The sequence below is a fragment of the Dermacentor andersoni genome, chromosome 1 (assembly GCF_023375885.2).
Source record: "Dermacentor andersoni chromosome 1, qqDerAnde1_hic_scaffold, whole genome shotgun sequence".
Classification (NCBI taxonomy): Eukaryota; Metazoa; Arthropoda; class Arachnida; order Ixodida; family Ixodidae; genus Dermacentor; species Dermacentor andersoni.
Window position 1 is genome coordinate 58,160,429 of NC_092814.1, and position 22,826 is coordinate 58,183,254.

At 45.6% G+C, this 22,826-nt stretch overlaps 1 protein-coding gene across 1 annotated transcript in view; it reads right to left on the bottom strand.

The window, feature by feature from the left end:
• Positions 1–22,826, bottom strand: part of LOC129380472 (uncharacterized) — a 482,520-nt gene that overhangs the window by 93,602 nt on the left and 366,092 nt on the right. Inside the window, exons 5-6 of the mRNA XM_055061532.2 lie at positions 9,423–9,490; positions 4,736–4,803 (exon numbers count right to left, since the gene is read on the bottom strand). Coding sequence (XP_054917507.2) covers positions 4,736–4,803; positions 9,423–9,490 — 136 coding nt within the window. The remainder of the gene's footprint in view (positions 1–4,735; positions 4,804–9,422; positions 9,491–22,826) is intronic.

Genomic DNA, 22,826 nt, shown 5'->3' on the forward strand with positions numbered 1-22,826 from the left:
TTTTTCACTATCAGCACGGTTTCCGGCCTGGTTTGGCATGCGATACACAGCTTTTTGAATTTATTACTGAACTTGACCTGAATTTAGACTCATCACCAATATATCTAGACTTCGCCAAAGCATTTGACTGTGTTACCCATCAGCGGCTTTTGGCCAAACTTTCATGCCTCGGTCTCGACCCTCTCGCACTGTCATGGATCCGTTGCTTTCTTACTAATCGATTCCAGTACACAGCTATCGGAAATCATTGCTCAACCACTGCTAGCGTCATCTCCGGAGTACCACAGGGGTCCGTCCTCGGTCCCCTACTCTTTCTCATCTTCATAAACGACCTTCCCAACGGCATATCATCCAATATCCGACTTTTTGCAGATGACTGCGTAATCTACCATCGCATTACAGACCCAGCCGACCATGCAACGCTCCAAAAAGACTTACATTCGTTAGAAACCTGGTGTTCCAACTCTTTAATGAAACTTAACATCTCCAAATGTAAAGTTATGCAGGTATCCCGTAAACACTCTAACAAGAATCACTCGTACTTTTTAAACTCGACAGCCCTATCCACCGTTGAGTCGTATCGTTATCTCGGTATTACTATTAACAGCAGGTTAAATTGACCTGGTCCGACCATATAACAAAATTGGCTACCGACACTAATAAATCACTTGGTTACGTCAGACGTACCCTTGCGCTGTGCCCCTCATCCACAAGAAAACTAGCTTATGAAACTTTTATTCGAAGTAAACTTGAATACGCCTCAGCTATTTGGAGCCCGCACCAAGCTTACTTAATTAATATGTTAGAATCAATACTAAATCGTGCCGCTAGATTCATCACTTCCAGGTACAGCCGTGAAGAAAGTGTCAGTGCGATTAAATCATCCCTAGGACTCGAACCATTGGTGTTGCGTCGGAAAATTGCGAAACTGTGCCTTTTCCAGCGACTTTATTAAAACTTCCCCGAACTGCATGGAAGGCTTCTAATCCCACCAACCCGTACATCTCGTCGCCTTTTTAACTCTTGCAGCATCCAGCGCTTCCATGGTTCAACATTTTTCTTTAATCAATCGTTTTTGCCTAGCGCCATTATACAGTGGAACAATTTACCAGATAGAGTTGTCGATGAGCGCAACCCCATTATCTTCAAGCAGCTGCTTACTGATCACCTTAAACCCTAGCCTTATAATGACCGTACTGTGCCTTCATTCTTTTGCGATTGCAGTCTCACATTGTGACTGTTCTGCTGATTTGCTTTTGCATTCTATTCAGTGTGCCTCTTGGCTTTTTTGTTGTTGTTGTTGTTTTTTTTTTTTTAATGCGAATCCACAGGTTGAGTCTTGTAAGAAATTGTAACCATATCTTTGTTTCTGTCCTTCTCTTCTGTAACCGCCCCCTTATGTAATACCCCGACAGGGGTCCTTAAGGAAAATAAATGATAATGGTGATGAAGTAAGTTTGTGTTCTCAAAGTCCTAAAACACGCATTTCAATGAGCACGTAAACGAGCAATGCATAATGAAGCCCTCAATAAAATTTGATTGTCAAGCCACTGGACGTACAACTGTCTATGTCTTGTATCAGTAGTGCCTCCTTTTTCCTATTCTAAAGTTTCATAAAGCACGTAACGCTACAGCGCCAACCTAACACACTTAACAAACCAAGGTCCACACGGTCAAAACATGTTCTTTCAACGTTTACAATGCCGTCGCTTTCTCGTCAGGGCTTCAACACCACACCACGACACAAACATCGTCCCAGCCGCTGGCCCAGCGCGCTATCGCCACTTAGAGCAACATAACAAAGGCAGAAAGCTTTGCGTTGCACTGTCCCACTGCAGGCTATAGCAACTGCTCTCGGAGCAAAACCAAAACTACCAAAAAATACTTGTAGACTGGTTCGCCAGTCAGCAGAACGCCAATCCGTAGTCTGTACTTCCCCTCATTCCCATGATGGTTGAACGATCGCAGCGCCAGATTTCCTACTACTTATACTAATGTGAAAGTGTATGGTAACGAACATGCACTGAAGACGACGGTTCAGACGACATTCAGTTTAGAGAAGTTCTTTTTTTATTTTAGGCTTTTGAAAGACAGAAATCAACAGAGCATCCTATTACATTGAACAACTAAAAGTACAGGCATGCAAGTTTCGTAGTTGCATCACTTTGAGAGTTATCGCGCATGTTTTCCTCACAACTAATAAACAATAAATGAATGCGCCTTAAAAGTATATTCTTATACACACAAATAAGCCTTCACACACAAACTTCATTAGTGACGGTTTGATACACAAAAATCTGGCAACATCGTCAATGCATGCATGCAGACTAAATTAACACAACACTGTGTACACTTTCTTTTAAACATTATCCAAACATTAAAACGACTGACAATAAATGTGCCGAAATAAATGCAAGTGATTTATATTACCTTGGTTTGCACTGTTTTAAACGAAACTTTTTTAATATAGGTGGCAGTCAAAACACAACGGACATTTCGTCATTAAGCGTATCCTGTTTCATCTCTCATTTCTCAGCAGCATTTTCGAGTTTGTTTCTGTTTAGCCGCCTCTTTGAAAGCCGCAAATTTCATGCCGCAGAAGAAAATAAGTATCCAAAAGCTATTTTAACTCGAGCAAAGATTGTTCTGCTTCTGGGACGTTCAATGTATCTAACAATTATGGCCTCCGAGACGATGTACGAACGTGTCCTCTATGCAACGCGCCAGTCACGTAGGGCTTGCACGACTTCTGCATTTTCAGTGCTTCACAGTTGTAATGACAAGCTGGGGAATGCTTAACACTTGTGCACTTGTGTGTCGCTCCTGGACCGTTTCGTGCTACGGACACAGGGTTGTACAATCCTCGATGCTATGATCTGTGAAGGCTTTTTGAAAGTACCAGAAGGTGGTTCTTGCAAACGTTTTTAGATTAGTTCCTAAAATCGGTGACTTGAACACCACCTCTTGAACATGCCCGCAGATCTTATCAGTTCATACCCACGACCAGGACGAATTAATGCGTCACCAATGAGTGGATCAACTGCTCGGCGCTCACAGATACCGTTTACATGTGCTAGCTCCTAATCTAAAGCCAGAATGCGCACAGCTGAAGGTAGTGGGAATGATAAACGGCGTCGAAACGACAAGGTCTCTAATCCAACCGAAGTGAAACAATCTCTATCATCTCGGTCATATTCTCGATGCGCACTAGGGTCAATTTTTGTGTCGTGGCAGTAGGACCAGTAGAGCTAGCTCGGGAAGCGATATGCGATGCACTTTTGCCAAGAGCTGTGCAATTACAAGCACAAATGTTCAATAAAGCAAGCTCTACGCGGTATATAAAGAGCGTAACAAAGGATGCTGCCACAGTGCTAATATCGCGCTGTCAAGTTATTGCATCTCTCGACAAATGCGGCCCGGAGTCGCCCCATAAAGCAGTTGGGGGCTTATGTAGCAAGCGAAACATAAGGAAGGGACGACGATAGAGACCGAGTGAAAAGAGAGCTCTTTTCACCCGGTCTCTCTCGTCGTCCCTTCCTTGCGTTTCGCGTTGCTACATAAGGTACAGCGAACCAACTAGCCCAGCAAGCAGCCTTTCAGTTGGGGGCACAACTCCCCGAGCCCGTGGAGGAGCAGACGTAAATAAATCCGAGGGTATAAAAATTCACAGCGTCGAAGCGCGCTGCAAGCGCCGCCTGGCGTAACGCGCGTAGTTTGAACCGTGCGCCGAACTGAGCGAGCTGTCGGTTTGCTTCTGCAGCGTCTGCGCCGCGACGAGCTCGTTCGCAGAGTTAATAATCGGTGGCAAGAAACATTCTGTTGCGATGACGAAGCTACAACCTGGCGAAATAATGGCCAGTAAGTCATTAACCGCTGAATGAAGGCGTATTCACATTGTCATGTTTGTATATGGTAATTATGTAACGCCTGGGACCGCTTGGGTCAAGGCACGTGGGCGCGTAAATAATTACTCGAGAAATGGCACACTGAAAGCAACTAAATCATGTGTTTTAAAACACAATTATTACTTTTCTATCAGAATTTGCGCCCTCAATTTAGTAAATAAGAAGCTCATTAATTGATCTAATCCAATTATCAACAGTTCAAATATGAGAAAGAAAAAAAAAACTCATCCTGATGGGGTACGTCACTGCTGACAGAATACCATTGCCTGCGTCCTCGTGTATCCTATATATTTTTTATGAGCTTGGCTAACCTTAAGTACGAGAGCTAGCTGGGCGAGTCGGTACACCTGCATGATTACTTACAGAGTGAACATATCAAACAAGGAAAAAGAAGAAATACGGTGCACGAGCGGTGTTGTTAAGTCTTTCTTCTTTTTCCATGGTGGATTTGTTCGCCCTGTATAAGTAATAATGTATTGGCTAACCTTAGCTGGCACACCTGTACACGCTGGAGTCACATTTCCAATAAATGCGCATAATTTAGTGGGTGCCAATATATTCTGCCGTTAAGTGAGGAAAATAATTGTTATTATCAGCTCGAATATAATGATCGAGGACTAGTATCTCCTCTGCAGTTAATGGTATTATTCTCCCACTGATACTTTTCAGAAAGGAAGCAGCCGCTTCGATGATCCTGTGAAGGGTACTTTCTGCAATGCCAAACAGCACGGCAACTGCCGTATCAGTTGTTTTATTTCCAATAAAACTGCACGACACTGCGCTGCCGATTGCATGGGCGTTATTAAATATATGTGTAGAAGAACATTCACCACAAGAACGACAGCAAATATTCTTCCGTGATTGTTTCCGGGCATATTTCGTCCTCGTCCAGCTTGCTCTAGAAGAAATTCAGAGTTTTCGTATTTTTATATTATGTTATAGCACACCTCCCCGGACACAAGAAAGTGCTTTCGAAGGAGAAATAAACAGCACCCCCCGGATTCACTCGAAATGAGAATCAACAGAAGTCATGCGCAGCAGCCCTTATACTCGGACTCACCGAAAAAGAAAAACAGAGAGAGGGGTTGCAGTTTCACCGGAAAGGTGAAGCGGCAGGCACGTACCCATGGGCCCCAAGGGGGCCCCCAAGGGGGCCCTGCCCCCCCCCCCCCCCCCCCGCCCACGCCACCACTCCTCACACACATTCTTAAAGCGCTGACAAATAAATCTATTCGGCAGTAAACGTTTTGCGGCCTTTCACAGCCAGAGCTGCATATGACTAACACATAATGTTTTCGTCATCCGTCAACAGAAAAAAATCATGAGGGCCGATCCTGGTGATCGTGCAAAAAGGGTCCAAGCTCATGATGGCACATACCCCTGTGGGCTCGGGAACCTTTAACGCGCCCTTCGAATTTTCGGGACGGGCCCACGTACGGGGAGTGGTTAACGTCTGCTTCACCTCCGCCGTCGATAGGCCCGGCATTGCCCTATCTCCGGGATTGGCCCAAGTATGGGGAGTGCTTAACGCCTGCTTCACCTTCACTAGAATTAGTTTACTCGTGTAGAGTGGACACTGTTAAGCAAAATTACACCCTTTTGCCACACAACGATAATAGTCATCTATCTTGCCCGCATTTGCTTTCTTTACCGCGGTGAGCCCGGGAGTTTCCAGTAACGAACGGCATGCGCGTTATCAGCATGACATAGCATACCCAACAGGAGAGTAGTGGGCGCGGCGTCTTCAAGAAAGGAAACGCAAGCAAGGCAGATGACGATTATCGTTGTGCGGCAGAGATACACCCCTAAGGGTGTAACCTTGCTTACGTGTACAGCGGAATAACTTTTGCATTCGGCATAAGACTCACGAAGGTTTATATAGAAAAACCGCACATATCTGGGTTGCACAAATACCTGAAAATTAGGCACAAAAGTTTGGCAACCGTTTACAACGTTCAACATAGAAATCTGGCTACAATATGAAGTGTAACAAACAAAGAGTTTCTAAATAAACAACCTAGAGGGAAATGTGGCGCTAGGGTCTACGGGGGTTCTCATGAGCGTTGCCTCAACCTACATGGGAATAATGGGAAGTACAGGCTTCGGATTGACTTCGATCTTTAGGCTAGTGACATTGCTTGCGGCGCAGTAAACGAAGGTATACTTAAATATTGCCGCGTAAAATCTTATTTTATTTCCGCAGTGTCTTAAATAATGTGCAACACGTTACGTAAACTTTGTATGTCTTTGAGATTGAAGCATGGTCGCAGACGACAGACACTTGCGAACTCTCTCGCTCTATCGAAAGGTTGCGTAGGTTGTCACGATTGCTGAACGTCTTCAAGTACTTTTAAGCACATCTGCTGCAGTGCTAGCTAGGACGCTTGTCGCCTCCTACGAGTATGCTTCATTATATTTTATATTGACGTACCGCTTCCGTAGCGTTATAGCGTGGCTTTGTACTTGGCCCTTTCGCGACACTAGACTACAGCCAGGAAGCAGTAACCTTGCCTACCACAAGTAAGGTTGTGTTCTCAAAGTCCTCAAAACACGCATTTCAATGAGCACGTAAACGAGCAATGCATAATGAAGCCCTCAATAAAATTTGATTGTCAAGCCACTAGAAGTACAACTGTCTATGTCTTGTATCAGTAGTGCCTCCTTTTTCCCATTATGAAGTTTCATAAAGCACGTAACGCTACAGCGCCAACCTAACACACTTAACAAACAAGGTCCACACGGTTAAAACATGTTCTTTCAACGTTTATGCCATCGCTTTCTCGTCAGAGCTTCGACACCACCCCGCGACAAAAACATCGTCCCAGCCTCTGGTCCAGCGCGCTATCGCCACTTCGAACAACAGAACAAAGGCAGAGAGCTTTGCGTTGAACTGTCCCACTGCAGATTATAGCAATTGCGCTTGGAGCGAAACCAAACCTGCCAAAAAAAATACTTGTAGACTAGTTTGCCAGTCAGCAGAATGCCAATCCGTAGCCTGCACTTCCCATCATTCCCATGGTGGTTGAACGATCGCAGCGCCAGATTTCCCTGTAGTTATACTAATATGAAACTCTATGGTAAAAAACAAGCATCTAAACACGACGGTTCAGACGACATTCAGTTTAGGTAAGTTCTTTTATTAATTTAGGCTTCTGAAAGACAGAAACAAACCGAGCATTCTACTATATTGAACAACTAAAAATACAGGCATGCAAGTGTCGTAATTACATCACTTTGAGAGTTATCGCGCATGTTTTCCCCACAAATATAAAGATATAAAAGCATTTGCCTTAAAAGAAGTGTTATACGCACCAATAAAACTTTACACAAGGCCTTCATTTGTGACAATTTGATGCACAAAAATCTGGCAACTGCCTCAATGAATGCACACAAAATTAACACAACATTGTGTACATTTTCTTTTACACATTATCCAAACATATAAAAGACCCACAATAATTGTGCACAAGTAAAAGCAATCGATTTATATTAACATGTCTTGTACTGCGGTGAACAATACTTTTTGAATATAGGTGGCGGTCAAAACACAACGGACATTTCGTCATTAAACGTATCCTGTTTCATCTGTCTCATTTCTCAGCAGCATTTTTGAATTTGTTCTTATTTAGCCGCCTCTTTGAAAGCCGCAAATTTTATGCCGCAGAACGAAAAAAGTATCCAAGAGGTATTTCAACTCGAGCACAAATTGTTCTGCTTCAAGTGACGTTCACCGTATGCAGCAATTATGGCCTCCGAGACCACGTACCAACGAGTCCTGTATGCAACGGGCTAGTCGCAGAGTGAAAAGTTCACTCGGTCTCTTCCGTCGTTTCTTCCTTGCGTTTCGCGCTGTTACATAAGTTGCAACGCACCAACTAGCCCAGCATGCAACCATTCAGTTTGGGGCACAACGCCTCAGGCCCGTGGAGGGGCAAACGTAAATTAATCCGAGGATATAAATATGCACAGCACCGGAGCGCGCTGCTAGCGCGGCCTGGCGTAACGCGCGTAGTTTGAACCGTGCGCGCAACTGAGCGAGCTGTCGGTTTGCTTCGGCAGCGTTTGCGCCGCGATGAACTCGTCGGCACAGTTAATCATTGGTGGAAAGAAATATTCCGTTGCGACGACGAAGCTACAACTTGGCGAAATATTAACCGCTGAATGAAGGCGTATTCACGGTGTCATGTTTGTATATGGTAATTACGTAACGCCTGGGACCGCTATGGTCGCGGCGCGTGGGCGCGTAAATAGTTACGCGAAAAATAGCACACTGAAAGCAACTAAATCATGTGTTTTAAAGCCCAATTATTACTTTTCTATCAAAATTCGCGCCCCCAATTTAGTAAATAAACAGCTAATTAATTGATCTAGTCTAACTACCGATGGTTCAATTAGGAAAAAAAACTCATCCTAATGGGGTACGTGACTGCTGACAGAATACCATTGGTTGCGTCGTCGTGTATCCTATATATTTTTTATGAGCGCGAACAAATCAAACAAGGACAAAGAAGAAAGACGCGTAGCACGAGCGCTGTTGTTACGTCTTTCTTCTTTTTCCGTGTTGGATTTGTTCGCCCTGTATAAGTAATTATGTATTGGCTAACCTTAGCTGGTATACCTGTATACGCTGGACGATGAGCAAAACGAGAACAAAGGTGTCGAATTGAAAGGTGTCGAAAAAAGGTGCCGAACGGCGTGCACAACTGCCCTCTATTACCTCTTTCGCTGATGGTCATGGGCTATGCTGTCTCTGAAAGAGATAATAGGAGGAGCGGCAGAAACCGGTGCTCGTGAAAAATAATAATAATAAATAATAAAAGAAAAGGATATAGCGAAATGCAATAAATAAATAAATAAATAAATAAATAAATAAATAAATAAATAAATAAATAAATAAATAAATAAATTAAAGGGACAAAACGGAAAGAAGGGAGAAAAATACGCTAAGAAACCAAAAGTGTTGTTGCCTATAGCTAACACACCTTTGCTCGTTTCAACACCCACCCGCCTTACGCCCTTTCCTCTTCAGGAGAACTCCGCCTGTATGTACTGTGGCGAGTAAAGTATCTGTCGCCTTGAAGGAGACAAGTCCACTTGTAGAAACGTTGGCTCCCGCTTTCACCTTGTTCTCGTTTTGCTCATCGTCTTGAATTTCCATCTCCCGCCTTCCCCGTGTTTTCCCTGGATGTATACTCTGGAGTCACATCTCCAATAAATGCGGATATTCCAGTGGGTGCCAATATATTGTGCGCTTATGTGACGAAAATACCTTTTTATTACCAGCTCGAGTTTAATGATGGAAGACGGCTACCTCCTCTGCAGTCAATGGTATTATTCTCCCAGTGATACTTTCCAGAAAGGAAGCAACCCGCTCGATGATCCTGTGAAGGTTACTTCCTGCCATGCCAAACAGCACGGCCACTGCCCTATCAGAAGCTTTATTTACAACAAAACCGCACGACATTGCGCTGCCGATTGCATAGGCGTTAATAAATATATGTGTAGCAGAACACTCACCACAAGAACGACAGCAAATATTCTTCTGTGATTGTTTCCGGGCATATTTCGTCCTCGTCCAGCTTGCCCTGAAGAGAATTGAGAGTTCTCGAATTTAGCTATAATGTTATAGCACACCTCCCCGGACACGCGAAAGTGTTTTTGAAAGTTAAATAAACAGCACCACCCCTCCCATCAATATGAATTCGGCGCTATAAATTTTTTTTATTGATCACGCGTCGCCGCCAATGGACAACTTGATGAGTCTTCCCACAAAATTGCGCACTTTCGGCGTTTCATTGCCGCCTCTGCCGGTAGCCAACTTTATCAAGATTTCGTCCTCGCAGTCATGAGATCAACTCGAAAGAACGGCTTCCAGCAATTCAAGGCACGCTTGTTTCCTTGCTGCCGCCACTCCGCATCCTTGCAACACGCACGACACGCCATGCCTGCTGGGACTGCACAGCGAGGCTCGGACAATTTTTCTGATACGCCTCGGAGCAACAAAAAAACTGCCCCAACAGGGTGCGCCCGATTTATCGAGAACTAGGAAGCTTTCCAGCAAGCATGCTGCCTGTATGATGAGCAACACAACAACACACAACGTCAAGCGGAAATTCAGGGGAAGGGGAACAGTATCATCTTTGCATATATACCTGCGGCCTGCTGTCAGACTAAACGCCGCGTCACATCAGGGAGGAGCTTTGCGCCGATCCTCACTCGATCTTGCATGCGTCATCGTGCGAGCGACATTTAAAATTTGGAGTCGGATATCTCGGAGCACAGAAGACATGCTAGAAGAATTCTTCCAACTGATACTGTGTAGAAACACGACTGCCCTCTAACTTTTCGATACAAACATACCTACTTACTGCAGTTAACAAAAGTGAATTATTCAATTTTAGTTAATTGGTCTGCTGACAACGATGATTAGCATCTCACTTTGTGTCCCCCTGGGCACATAACTTATTTGCACATGGGGTCTTCGCGCGCCTTGCAGTGCCCAATTTTAAGAAAACCATAAAGCTTAATTTCGAACACCCGTCACTATTACTCGTCACGTGGTAGTGACGGTTAAGAAGGCAGCGAAACTGTGATTAAGGAAACGAGCGTTTTATTGGGCGAACTTGTGCCCTCAAAAAACAGGCTACACTCAAAGAACAACGGTTGCAGCTAACGCGATCGGCGGTCGTCGAAATCTGATCAAGGGGTCAAGCGCGTCGGCTTTTATACGTCAATCGTCGAATGTTCCAGACTAATAGCTGGGACCCGCGCGCCTTCCACAAAGTTCTACATTATTCGCGTCGCGCACACATGCAATCAGATTACACAAGGTTCGGTCACAGACAGTGGATTTCCGACACATGCAAGCGCGTCCTGCGCTGTGCGATAACATTTGTTAGGCGGTGAAACGTGTCACCCGATGAAGACAAGTACTCGTGTCTATATCAAGGACGGGGGTGCTGGGCAACGGAAGCCAAGAAACCGCCACAACAGGTGGGAGGGCTGGTTGGTGAATGGCCTCTTAGTCCATGCAGAAACAGAAATATAGGAATGTTAGGGGCCAAACGCGGCGAACGTTGAAGAGTGTGACAGTGTATAACGGAAAAGAATTTTAAGAAGGGGTGGGGGGGGGTTAGTGGGGGTCATAATTTTCGCAAAGGCTTTGAGACAGGAAGCGGCCTTGATTTGAACTGTCTGCCTCGTCAATATCCGAGTGTGATCAAATAATACACATCGCGTTCGAAACATCTCTTCAAGCAAGTCGGACAGCAGGTGACCGAGAGTGAGCGAAACTTGCATAATATCTACTATCGAAGTTCTAGTGCAAAGCTTCGTTCCTCTATTTTTAAATCTAGAATAATATAGCATGCCCACAACGCAGAAAGCGCGATTGAGTGATAGGCAACTTCCAAAATAGTGCACGCCCTCTTCCGTAAGTAGCCGTGGTCGTACCACTCACTAGACGACCTGGTCGGAAAACAACTAACCGTGATCTCCACTGTTACCTGGGCTGCAACGTCTATCCTGCAAATAAGATAAGATACACGATAGTGCGCTGTCTAAGTGTTTTTGTTTGCCCCGTTTTCAGCGCAGGAAAAAGATCACCGAATTGAACAGGGCCAGTGTGGAATTAATAATGAAACACATCTTTTTCTTAACATAGTAAGGCGGTAGCATGACAAAAGCCAGTACCTATTCTCTCATCTTTGTAAGTGAAAATGTAGAAAGCACCTACCCGTAGTGTAAAAATGGAGGGAGGGAATGCGGGAATGTAATTTGGTGAGGGATACCTTCATGCCTTGGTGTAATGAAAAGTTCACTACGACATATCCTGATATACAGAAGTAGTCGCTATATAGTCAGACAACGCTAGCAGCACTTGCGTAAGCTGAGGAATAAGGGTATACGCCAGACAGGGCCGTCAAGGAATGCTTTGGCCTGTGAATCCGCAATCTCACTCAAAACAAACCCGCACGACCAGGCACCCAGATTAATCTAATGTTGAAATCCAGCGATAGATCCAGATCAAGCTTTTCTGCTCGGTATGGGGCAATCCTATATTCCAATGGCAGAATGAGAGCGTGAGTTGTGTGTTCCAATGGCAGATTGGGAGTAGCCACTGATTCCGGATCACTCTGCGGAGCAAAAATATCTGCTCCACCGAAATCGGCAGATTTAACTGGAAGTGTACGTCACGTTTTTCTTTCACCAGCCTCTGCTTCCTGTCACGGTCGCCTGTTTATACTTTCATGAAAAATAAAACGGTCACATTATTTGGCTTTGGTCCGAAGCAAGTTCCTGGCGCGCAACATAGCTTCGCGCGCACTCTTTGGATGCGGTGCGAGCCAACCCGGGATTTCGAAGCATTCTATGTCTATTACATCGCTTTTCGCATTTCGTGCGTAGTCAGAGCAGCGCTTCGGCCACGTTATGAAGGGGCTTTCGTTATCAATGTGATCAGTCGGCCTTCAGACGGATAATAAGTGTGACGTAGAAATGAGAGGAAGGAATAGCTGGGAAGGCGCGAAAGCTGCTGTCGGTGCTCCTGCCATACCATTATCCAGGTGATGCGCTGTCTCTTCGGGCTTGCGACAGGCAATGCAGTTGCTTTCAATCAGCTTATTTGAGGGCGCTGCTTTATGATGCGGGTGGGACCGCACTCACGTCGCTGAAAACACCGCATTTACATTTCACCTTGGGGTGCCTACAAATGCCTCATTGACACTTTGAAAATAAGGACAGTACTTGTCGAGTTAGATAATTATTCGCAATTGCCGAATTAAATCTCAGTAACGAAAGAATTACTGGCGGCTACTCCAATGTACTGGAAAGAATATGCGCTAGGTTTTATTTGAGTAACGCAACTGCTCTTTTTTTTTAAGTCTTGGTGCATGATAGTTGGGGAACACTGAATAAATCACTCAGGAAACAAAATGAGGCCAAGCCGGATTCACTCGAAATGAGAATCAACAGAAGCCATCCGCAGAGCCTTATACTCGGACTCACAGAAAGAAAAAGAATAGAGAGAGAGAGAGAGAGAGAGAGAGAGAGAGAGAGAGACTGCAGTTTCACCGGAAAGGCGAAGCAGTATTAGTGATAGCCAAGCATGCGACTATTACACGAAGGAAGGTTACACAACCCAGAGGACTCAGGCTGTGAAACTGACCTCTCTCCGACTATGAAGTCTTGTATATACTCATATAACGCTGACACTTCAGTGCTCAATTCTGAGAGGTCACACGAAGTTTCTTCAAGTGTAAGAAATATATATAGGGTGCAGAAACCTGGTCGCCCCCCAGCTCTCCGGCAAAATGAAAACTGGACGCCTATGGCGACACAGACACTATAAGTTCCCGAGTCTAGTGATCATTCTTCCGACACGGAAGAAAAACAAACGCACAGAATGCCGAGATGATCCAGATGATGGTGATGAGGCCTACCTGGTCCACCTCTAGTCTAGCGCCCTCTCATATGATTTCCATTTACCCCACGGAACCGCACGCATTCCATTCCCAGATTTGACGAGAGCGATCTCAGTCCGAACGACGCACTCCATTCGTGATCCGGCCGAGCGCATGACGTTGCTGTGACAATTTCAGGCGGCAGTTTATTCCAATCATACACAGTTTTTGGAAAGAAGGCATGCTTATATAGATTGATACGGCATTTGTACTCTTGTACTCTTAGCGGATGATCTGTTCTGGGTGATATGTAACTTGGGTTCTTCATTTTTGTGTCCCTGCACAAACCAGTCTTACCTGTGTAAATATTGAAGAAAAGATTAAGTCGCAAATATTTCCGTCGGTTCTCGAGAAGTGGCCATCCCAAGTTAACACGTATTTGTGATGAGCTCTGCGTCGAATCATAGTTGGCGGTAACGAACCGGGCGGCGCGTTCTTGTATTTGTTCCAGTTGATTAATGGCTGTGTTTGTCTCTGGGTCCCAGGCAGGACTGCCGTGCTCTTACATCGGACGAATGTTTGTTAAATAAAGCACTTCCTTTACCTTATGGGGGGCTCTCCAGAAATTACGTTTTAGAAAATTTAGCATACGACTAGCCTTAGACGCCACGCTCTCTATATGGTCATTCGAAGAAAGATTATTTTTAAAGATAACGCCTAAGTACTTGTAACTACTTACCTCGATCAATGGTTCAGTGTTTAGAAAGTAATTTTTAACAAGCGGTACCCTCTTGTTAGTGAAGCGAATGACATTGCACTTGGCAGAGTTTAATTTCATGCTCCAGCTGTCGCACCACGTGGACACTGTTAGAAGGTCATCTTGTAAGATACTTGAATCGGCAGGGGACGTAATGGCGCGATATATGCAACAATCATCAGCATACAGGCGTATGGGACTGGAAAGCTGCATTCCTATGTCATTTATGAATATCAAAAATAACAGGGGGCCCAAGACGAAGCCCTGTGGAACGCCCGATAAGACTTCATTCTCTGATGACGTCAGTCCCTCAAGGACAACACGCTGCTTTCTACCAGTCAGATACGCCTCGAGAATTTTGATGGCAGACAATTTTGTCAGTAGAAGGTTATGTGCAACAGAGTCAAAAGCTTTCTGAAAATCCAGAAATACGCAGTCAACCTGGTGTCCGTTATTTATTGATGATGCGATATCATGGGTGAATTCGATTAGCTGTCACGCAAGAACCCCCGGCGAAACCCATGTTGCGTGGGGCAAAAGAATCCGTTGCTCTGTAAGTGACTCATTAAGTCGGTATAAATTATATGGTCTAATAGCTTACATGAGATGCTAATTAGTGAAATAGGTCTGTAATTTTTTGTCTTTGTCTTGTCGCCGCCTTTAAATACAGGTACTACGTTACCACTTTTCCAATCTTTAGGCAGGGACCCCTCTTCGATGGATGCTTGAAAAAGAATTACTAGAAATGGGGCGACGGATTTAGCACAGTTCTTTGAGACATAGTTTGGAATGTGATCAGGACCAGATGCGGAACTAACTTTAACGTTCTTGAGCAATGAAGCAACTCCCTGTTCTGTTATTTCTATGTTTTCCATTTTTTCTAAGTCGGTAGGAATTGGTAAGTCTTTCACAAAAGCAGCAGTGCCGGAAAATATTGATTGGAAGTAGTGATTAAAGTGCTGAGTTTTGCTGGTTACGTCATCCCCATAATTTACGTCATGTATACTATCAGGTACAGCTACTTTATTGTTCCTTTTACTTTTGACATACTTCCAGAGATCATTCGGATTAGATTTTATTTTGTCACCTAATGTGCGCAGGTATGTAGCCTCAGCTTTGCTCATTTCTTTGTTTATAGTCTTGCTTAGGTCTTTCATCTTAAGATACGTGTCGGAATCCGGGCATGCGCAATATTTGCGATATAATCGGCGCCTTCTGTTAGTAATTGATCGAAGGTTGTGGTCCATCCATGGCTTACCAGTTTGCCGTCGGGAAGATACGATGCGTGATGGGACGTAAATTTGAACTAATGACAATAGCTTAGCTTTAAACAAACACCAGGCAGAATTAACGTCGATGTTTGAGCTGTGTCGATGAAATTCAGGTAGAAAGGGATGAGAGATAGGGATGAGTAATCTGCTTGATTATAAAAGAACACCTTCCGTGGCGGGGGGCTTATTCGGCGCATATAGCAGTATACGTTAATTTTGCAATAACGACTTCATGGTCGCTTATACCGGGAATTACGGTGACGCTGGACACAAGATCACGATCGTTACAGAGAAACAGGTCAATTATGCTTTCATTAGCTGATTCTAACCTTGTTGAGCGCTCAACGAACTGGAACAGAGAGTTGGCTTTTATCAGCTCGCAAAACGCTGTGAAAATAAGAGACAAGGAATTGTTTTGCGGTTGAAAGCTTTCCCATTTAATATGGGAAAAGTTAAAGCCGCCATCGAGAATAATATATGTCGTGTTTAACGAGAGCATGATGTCATTCATTTGAAAGAAAGGCTCCGGTGACCTGCAGTTTGGGGGCCTGTAGAACGCGATCCGATTGCTACAGAGTGACCGCTTGCGAGCATCACCCTACACCAGACCGTTCCCCAAAGGCAGCTTTCTACGTTGATGGGAGTGCTGCTGAGACTACTGTGGATCAAAACAAAGACATCATCACCGTGGCTGCTGCGGTCTCTTCTGTACACAGTGTAGTCTGACGGAAATAGTTCGCCGTTGTAGACTGAACTATCTAGCCATGACTCTGTGCCAATGACTACATGTGGTTTTGTCGATTCCAAAAGAGATTCAAACTCACGATTTTTTTTAATTTTTTAGGCTTCGACAATTCACGACAATGAAATTCAGGTTGTGAGCTGTCTTCCGAGATCTAGCGAACTGTGATGGCTATCCGTTTAACTAGATTACGTCATCAGAACCAGAATTATACTTCTAGGTCTTTTTACCTATATTGATTTTATTGAAGATAAGTTTGAAGTCACTGCCACGTGATTTGCCAAGCTGAAGCAACTTCTTGCGCTCAAAACAAACCTTCTTTGAGTAGTCTTCCCTAACGCCAAATCCTGTTCCCTTTAGCCTCGAGGCGGCCTCAAGGACACGTTGTCTTTCTTTAAAGGATATAAATTTTACTATTAATGGTCTTTTCTTGTGCTCGAAGTGCCGCCCTATTCTATGCGCTCTCTCCATATATTTTAGTTCGAGTGACACATTTAATTTATCTGTACAGGAGGACGTAATCTTATCTTCCGATTCAGCCCATGTCTCCTTTGCGGTGTCGGGAAGGCCGAAAAAAATCAAGTTATTCCGGCGAGACCTATTTTCTAGGTCGTCTTGGCTATCACGCATTGAGGCAAGTGCAGAAGTGGCCGAGGCAACACGAGATGAAATCCTTTCTATCGTGACATGTAGTGATGTGACGCATGACGCGGTTTCCTCAACGAGTTGAACTTTGAGACTCAAATCGTTTATCTTTTATTCCATAGCTTGTTGATTAGCTCGAAGGCAGCGGATCTCATCTAGTATGTCGGAGTGCCCTTGCATCATCAATGGAATTTTCATAATAGCTTGAAACATTTGCTGTTCTAGTTCAGCTGAATATTATCACTTATTAGCTGAATATTAGCACTTATAGTAATAGCTAAGGGATTATTTACGAAGGGCGAGAAATACTGCACTTAGCCGAAGAAAAGAATGAGTACAAAATCCGGCAAGTGAGAAAAAGAAAGACAAGTCAAATTCCGAACAAAACATTCCTACGCATGATGTGTCTGTTGCAGCGATGTTTCTTAAAACAGCGCAGAGTCGACTCGCGCTGCGCTATAACTCCGCTCTCAGAAGGGCTACAGCTTAAAGCGGCTCCTTTTCAAGGGCACACGGAAGTTTCAGCATTCGGACCCCACTTCAGCCTGCACTGTTCATGGCGGTCCAACATCCCATTCAGAGAACCGGGCAAATGAAGTGTCAAGGTAGACATGGCGGTCATACACCTGTATTTAGAAGAAGAATGTAACTTCCTCTTTTATGAACCACATTCAATCGGTGTACTCCTGACGCTTGCAGCGAACACTGCGAGTGCACAGGTTGCGGTGGCGCAGTGGCTATGGCATTGTAGTATACTGTTCAGTACGAGGTCGCGAGTTCGAGGCCGCCGCGGCCGCATTTCGATGGGAGCGAAATGAAAAAAGCGCTACACATTAAATAACTTCAGATGTTAAAAAAAAAAAAAAAACTCAGTACCCTTCCACTCTGTGAAGAAGGATGACCAACGAAGCTGTGTACGTGGGCCCCTTAATGGCGAACTGCACCTCCGCCGCGGGTCGGCCCGGCATTGCACTATCTTCGGTATCGGCCCACTTATGGGGAGTGGTTAACGCCTGCTCCACCTCCGCCGCGGCTCGGACCGGTATTGCACTATCTTCGGGATCGGCCCACGTATGGGGAGAGCTTAACGCCTGCTTCACCTCCACCGCGGGTCGGCCCGGCATTGCACTATCTTCGGCATCGGCCCACTTATGAGGAGTGGTTAACGCCTGCCTCACCTCCGCCGTGGGTCGGGCCGGTATTGCACTATCTTTGGGATCGGCCCACGAATGGGGAGTGCTTAACGCCTGCTCCACTTCCGCCGCGGGTCGGCCCGGTATTTCACTATCTCCGGGATCGGCCCACGTGTTTCGTGCCGTTCGCGCAAAGAATACGATCGAGCCAAGTGTCAGTCAACACAGAACCCCGTTGTTTTATTTGCTCAACTATTTATGCGTCGTGGGTAGGAGAGGGAGCACGTTTAAGATACCTTTCGAGGGCTTGTTTGTTGATTCCATCGTTGGTGGGCATGCGCAATAATGCAGAGTTGGAAAGATGTTAACATGAAGCGCTTGTCTTTATAAAACACGATACATCCTCTTCTCTGTACAAACACCAAAGTGAAAAATATTATCGAACGGCATTGCGAGGGGTTACGAACATTACTTAAAATTGCTGCCGTATTGGAGGCGCTGCGGCGGTCTTCTTTGAAGTGTTGATCTCCGCAAAAGCGGACTTGTCTCATTTGATATCACCGGTGCACCTCCAGTAGACGACGTATGTTGGCTTACAATGCCATCGTTGTCGCTTTCGTGGTCCGTGCAATCTTCGGTGGATGACTCCATGCTGAATGGTTCGGCTGTTGCAAGAAGGTGCTGCCGGTTCCGACGCAGCATTTTGCCGTCTTCTGTCTCTACTCGGTAGGACCTTGGTTGCTCCGCTCGCATCAATCTGGCTTTGGTATCCCATCGGTCTCCGCGCACTCGCACGACTTGTCCTTTCTGCAAAGGAGCCAGGGAGCGTCTCGGCTGTTCCGTCGGTCGACGCTTCCGCACAGACGTGCTGGGCACCTCCACAAAATAGCAGTTCACCTGGCGATCTGCCGTCTTTCAGAGAACATGACCTGTAACTGAGCAATCTAAGCCAGAAGTCGTCTCTTCCTTCGGTTGTTTTTTAAAGGATTCTTTTAACCATCTGAAGCCTTTTCTCGGCCAAGCTATTTGAGCGTGGAAACCGCGGGCTCGAAGTAACATGCTGCAAAAATCGTATCTTTTTGAGAAGAACAGATACTCGCGGTTGGAGAATTGCGGTCCCTTGTCAGTGCATATATATATACTTCCATTGGTATGCCGTATCTAGCAAATATTGCGCTTATAGTCTATCAGTGACACCGGCTGCTGACGTGTCCTGCAACTGCTCAACCTCGGGAAAATTAGACAATGCATCGCACGCACAAAGATACGATTTCCCAGCGTACTGGAAAATGTCAACACCAATCCTGCACTAGGCATGCGCAAGCACTGGGCGGATAAGAAAGGGTTCGATGTGTTGCTTGTATGCGTGCTTCTGGTATACTGAGCATTTTTTTACTAGATTTTCGATAACAGTGTTGATACCGGGCCAGAAAACCAAACGACGCGCACTTTCTTTGCACTTATTTAGTCTCATGTGGCCTTCATGGATTCTTCGCAACATTTCTTGACGTATGCTGGTTGGCACCACGACCTTGCACCCTTTTAGTAGCACACCGCTTACTGTTGACAGTCCACTTTCAAAATGCTTAAGCCATCCCTGCACATGTTCGTTCTTCTGAAGGCACGTGACTATATTTCGCACGTGACAATTTATTTCGCTAGAATAGCAGCTTGGGCTTGTTGGTTTTCCATCCTGCTGTTAACATCGCAAAATGTAGACATTTTGCGCTGTTAACAGCAGGATACTATGCAAGTAGCTGTCATTTCGCGTTTCTTTTGACAGGCGCTCTAACGTGGCATCGCTTACAAGTGACGATACAACACTTACGGCTTGAATCTCGATGTCTTATTCTTCTGCTTCATCATTTTGCGGTTTTCCTACAGAGGCACGCGACAGCAGGTCTGGCAACACGAACTGCTTTCCTGGAACAAAGTGCAGAGTGAAACTGTATTTTAGTAAACGTAGAAAGAAGCGCCGCAGTCTCGGTGGCATGTCAGCAATTGCCTTTTGCGAAATATTGATCAGGGGGCGGTGGTCTGTTTCGAGAATGACCATGCGCCCATACACAAAATGGTGAAATTTCTCGCACCCGTATACCACAGCCAACACCTCCTCCTCAATCTGCGAATATCGTTTTTGGGTGTCAGTGAGTACTCGCGAAGCATACGCAACAGATTTCCAAGCGTCCCCGTAACGCTGTAGCAATGCTGAGCCGATGCCATTTTGCGATGCATCCGAAGCTATTTTAGTGTCACGCATCGGGTCGAAAATTTCTCGCACCCGTATACCACAGCCAACACCTCCTCCTCAATCTGCGAATATCGTTTTTGGGTGTCGGTGAGTACTCGCGAAGCATACGCAACAGGTTTCCAAGCGTCCCCGTAACGCTGTAGCAATGCTGAGCCGATGCCATTTTGCGATGCATCCGAAGCTATTTTAGTGTCACGCATCGGGTCGAAGATAGCCAGAAGTGGCTGGCTGCGTAAAACGGCACAGATATGGTTTCATTCTGTGGCATGGTTATCCGTCCAATCAAAAACACTGTTTTCTTATCAGGTCTTGGTGTAACTTTGTTTTTTCTGCGAGTGCCGGTATAAACTTAGCGAAATAGTTGACGACACCTAGTATTCTATGAACTCCTTTCTTGTCCCTCGGTGGCGGTAGATGTAGAACTGATTCGACTGAATCAGGGCTTGGCCGTAGGCAGTTTCCGGCACAATAATTTCGCATTTTGAAGCATTGAATGTTAATCCCGCCTTACACGCGGACTGAAGGACTGCTCATAGCCTTTCGTCGTGCTCTTTTCTTGAAGAGCCCCACACTAGGATGTCGTCGACGTGCACACATACACCAGGAATCCCGTCAAAGATCTCGTTCATGTACCTTTGAAATACTTCGGATGCTGACGCTATGCCGAAAGGAAGCCTGAGGAAACGATAACGCCCAAACGGCGTCGAAAACGTACAGATCCTGGATGTTGCTTCATGTAACGGTATTTGATGAAATCCAGATTTGGCGTTTAGTCGTGAAAAATATCGCGCTGCCGCAAGCTCGGCTTCTACGTCATCGCGACGAGGCATCTGTAAGTGCTCCCGTTAGAGACCTTCATTAATTTTCCTAGGATCCATGCATATACGTAGCTGACCGTCCTTCTTCTTGACGATAACTAACGGACTTAGCCAGTCCGTTGGCTCTTCAACCTCGGCAATAATGCCTGCCTTGAGCATCCGGTCGAGTTCAGCCCGAAGTGGTTTCAGCAGCGCCATGGGTACTCGTCTAGCCATCTGGACCGTAGGTACGGCGTCTTGTCGCAATACTGTTGTGTGCAGCCGCTGAAGGCATCCGGTGCGGTGAAGACGTCGTTGTATTCCTGCATGAACTCTGTAGTTCCCTTTCTTGTCATTGCATCAACCGACCTGACGAAGAGCCCCAGGCGTTCGCTTACTTCGAGACCAATAATCGCGCGTCCCTTCTTTACAAGGAAGAAGTCGACTTCAGTTGTCGTCTTGCCGACTGTGACCTTCAGTGTGGCTACCCCGAAGTGCTTGATTCCTCCCCCATAGGAGCGTAGCACTGAATTACTTCCTCTTATTTGTGCCGCTGGCTGTAGTGCGCGGTACGTATCATGCGGCAGAAGGTTGGCTTGTGCACCGGTGTCCACTTTCAAGTTGATGTGCTTGCTGCCGACTAGTGCTTCCACAACCCGGTCACGATGGTTTTCGACAGTTTCTACCGATACGTCGAGAATCGTGAAATCTCCGTCAGCACTGACTTCGGCCACTGGCCGGTTGCTTTTGCATTGCACAGCAAAATGGTTCTTGCCTCCGCATCCTCTACAAGTGCGTCCAAACGCCGGACAATTCCTCGAGCCGTGCTCCCGACCGTACCTACTGCATTTAAATACTGCAGATGCACCAGTCTCGGTTGGCCTTGCTTAGATACGGTCAACTTGGCGCTGTTCACCTGCCCAAAGTTGATTTTGTGCATCTGACAACTCGGCGGGTTTGCACACCTGCTCAGCTTTCCCCAGTGTCAATTCCTTGTCCCGTAGCAGCTTCTGGCACACTTTGTCGTCGCTCGTTCCAAATACAATTTGGTCACGGATCATTGAATTTTCCATTACACCGAAGTTGCATGATTTCGCCAGGTGCCTCAGGTCCCTTGCGAATGGTTCCAAGGGCTCACCTTCTGCTTGGACTAGTCATCGAAATAGGTACCGCTCATGTATTTCATTCACCTGCGCTGCGCAGTACTAATCAAATTTCTTGATAACGGTCGCATAGTCCACTCTTTCGGCGTCTTTAGTGAAAGTGAAGTTGCGGTAGATTTCCAGCACACCGTCGCCTCCCAAACTGAGCAGTAGGGCAGTCTTCGTGCTATCATCCCGAGGCTTGTCTCTTGGCACCGAGAATGCTAGGAAAAGCTCGAATTTTTGCTTAAAAAGCTTCCATTGTTTGGCAATGTCACCCCTCAGGCGTAACGCTTCATGAGGCTTTAAGAATTCTATCACGGGTGGCCACGCACTTCTGACACCATGTTTCGTACCGTTCGCGCAAAGAATACGATCGAGCCAAGTGTCAGTCAACACATAACCCCGTTGCTTTATTTGCACAACTATTTATGCGTCGTGGGTAGGAGAGGGAACACGTTTAAGATACCTTTCGAGGGCATGTTTGTTGATTGCATCGTTGGTGGGCATGCGCAATAATTCTGAGTTGAAAAGATGTTAACATGATGCGCTTGTCCTGATAAAACACGATACACCACGTATGGGGAGTTTTTTTGCTTACAACAACGATACAAAAATTTCCGATTTAGTTGCTTGTCAGAAAAATATGTCGTAAGACATATCTGAAATTAAAAATGCTGTGAATACACGTTTCGATGCCTTGGAATTGCGCGTGGTTGCTCTCGAAACCTCATGTTCGAAGTCTTTGTCTGATCAAGACTCCGGTCAGCTTCGTTCTGAGG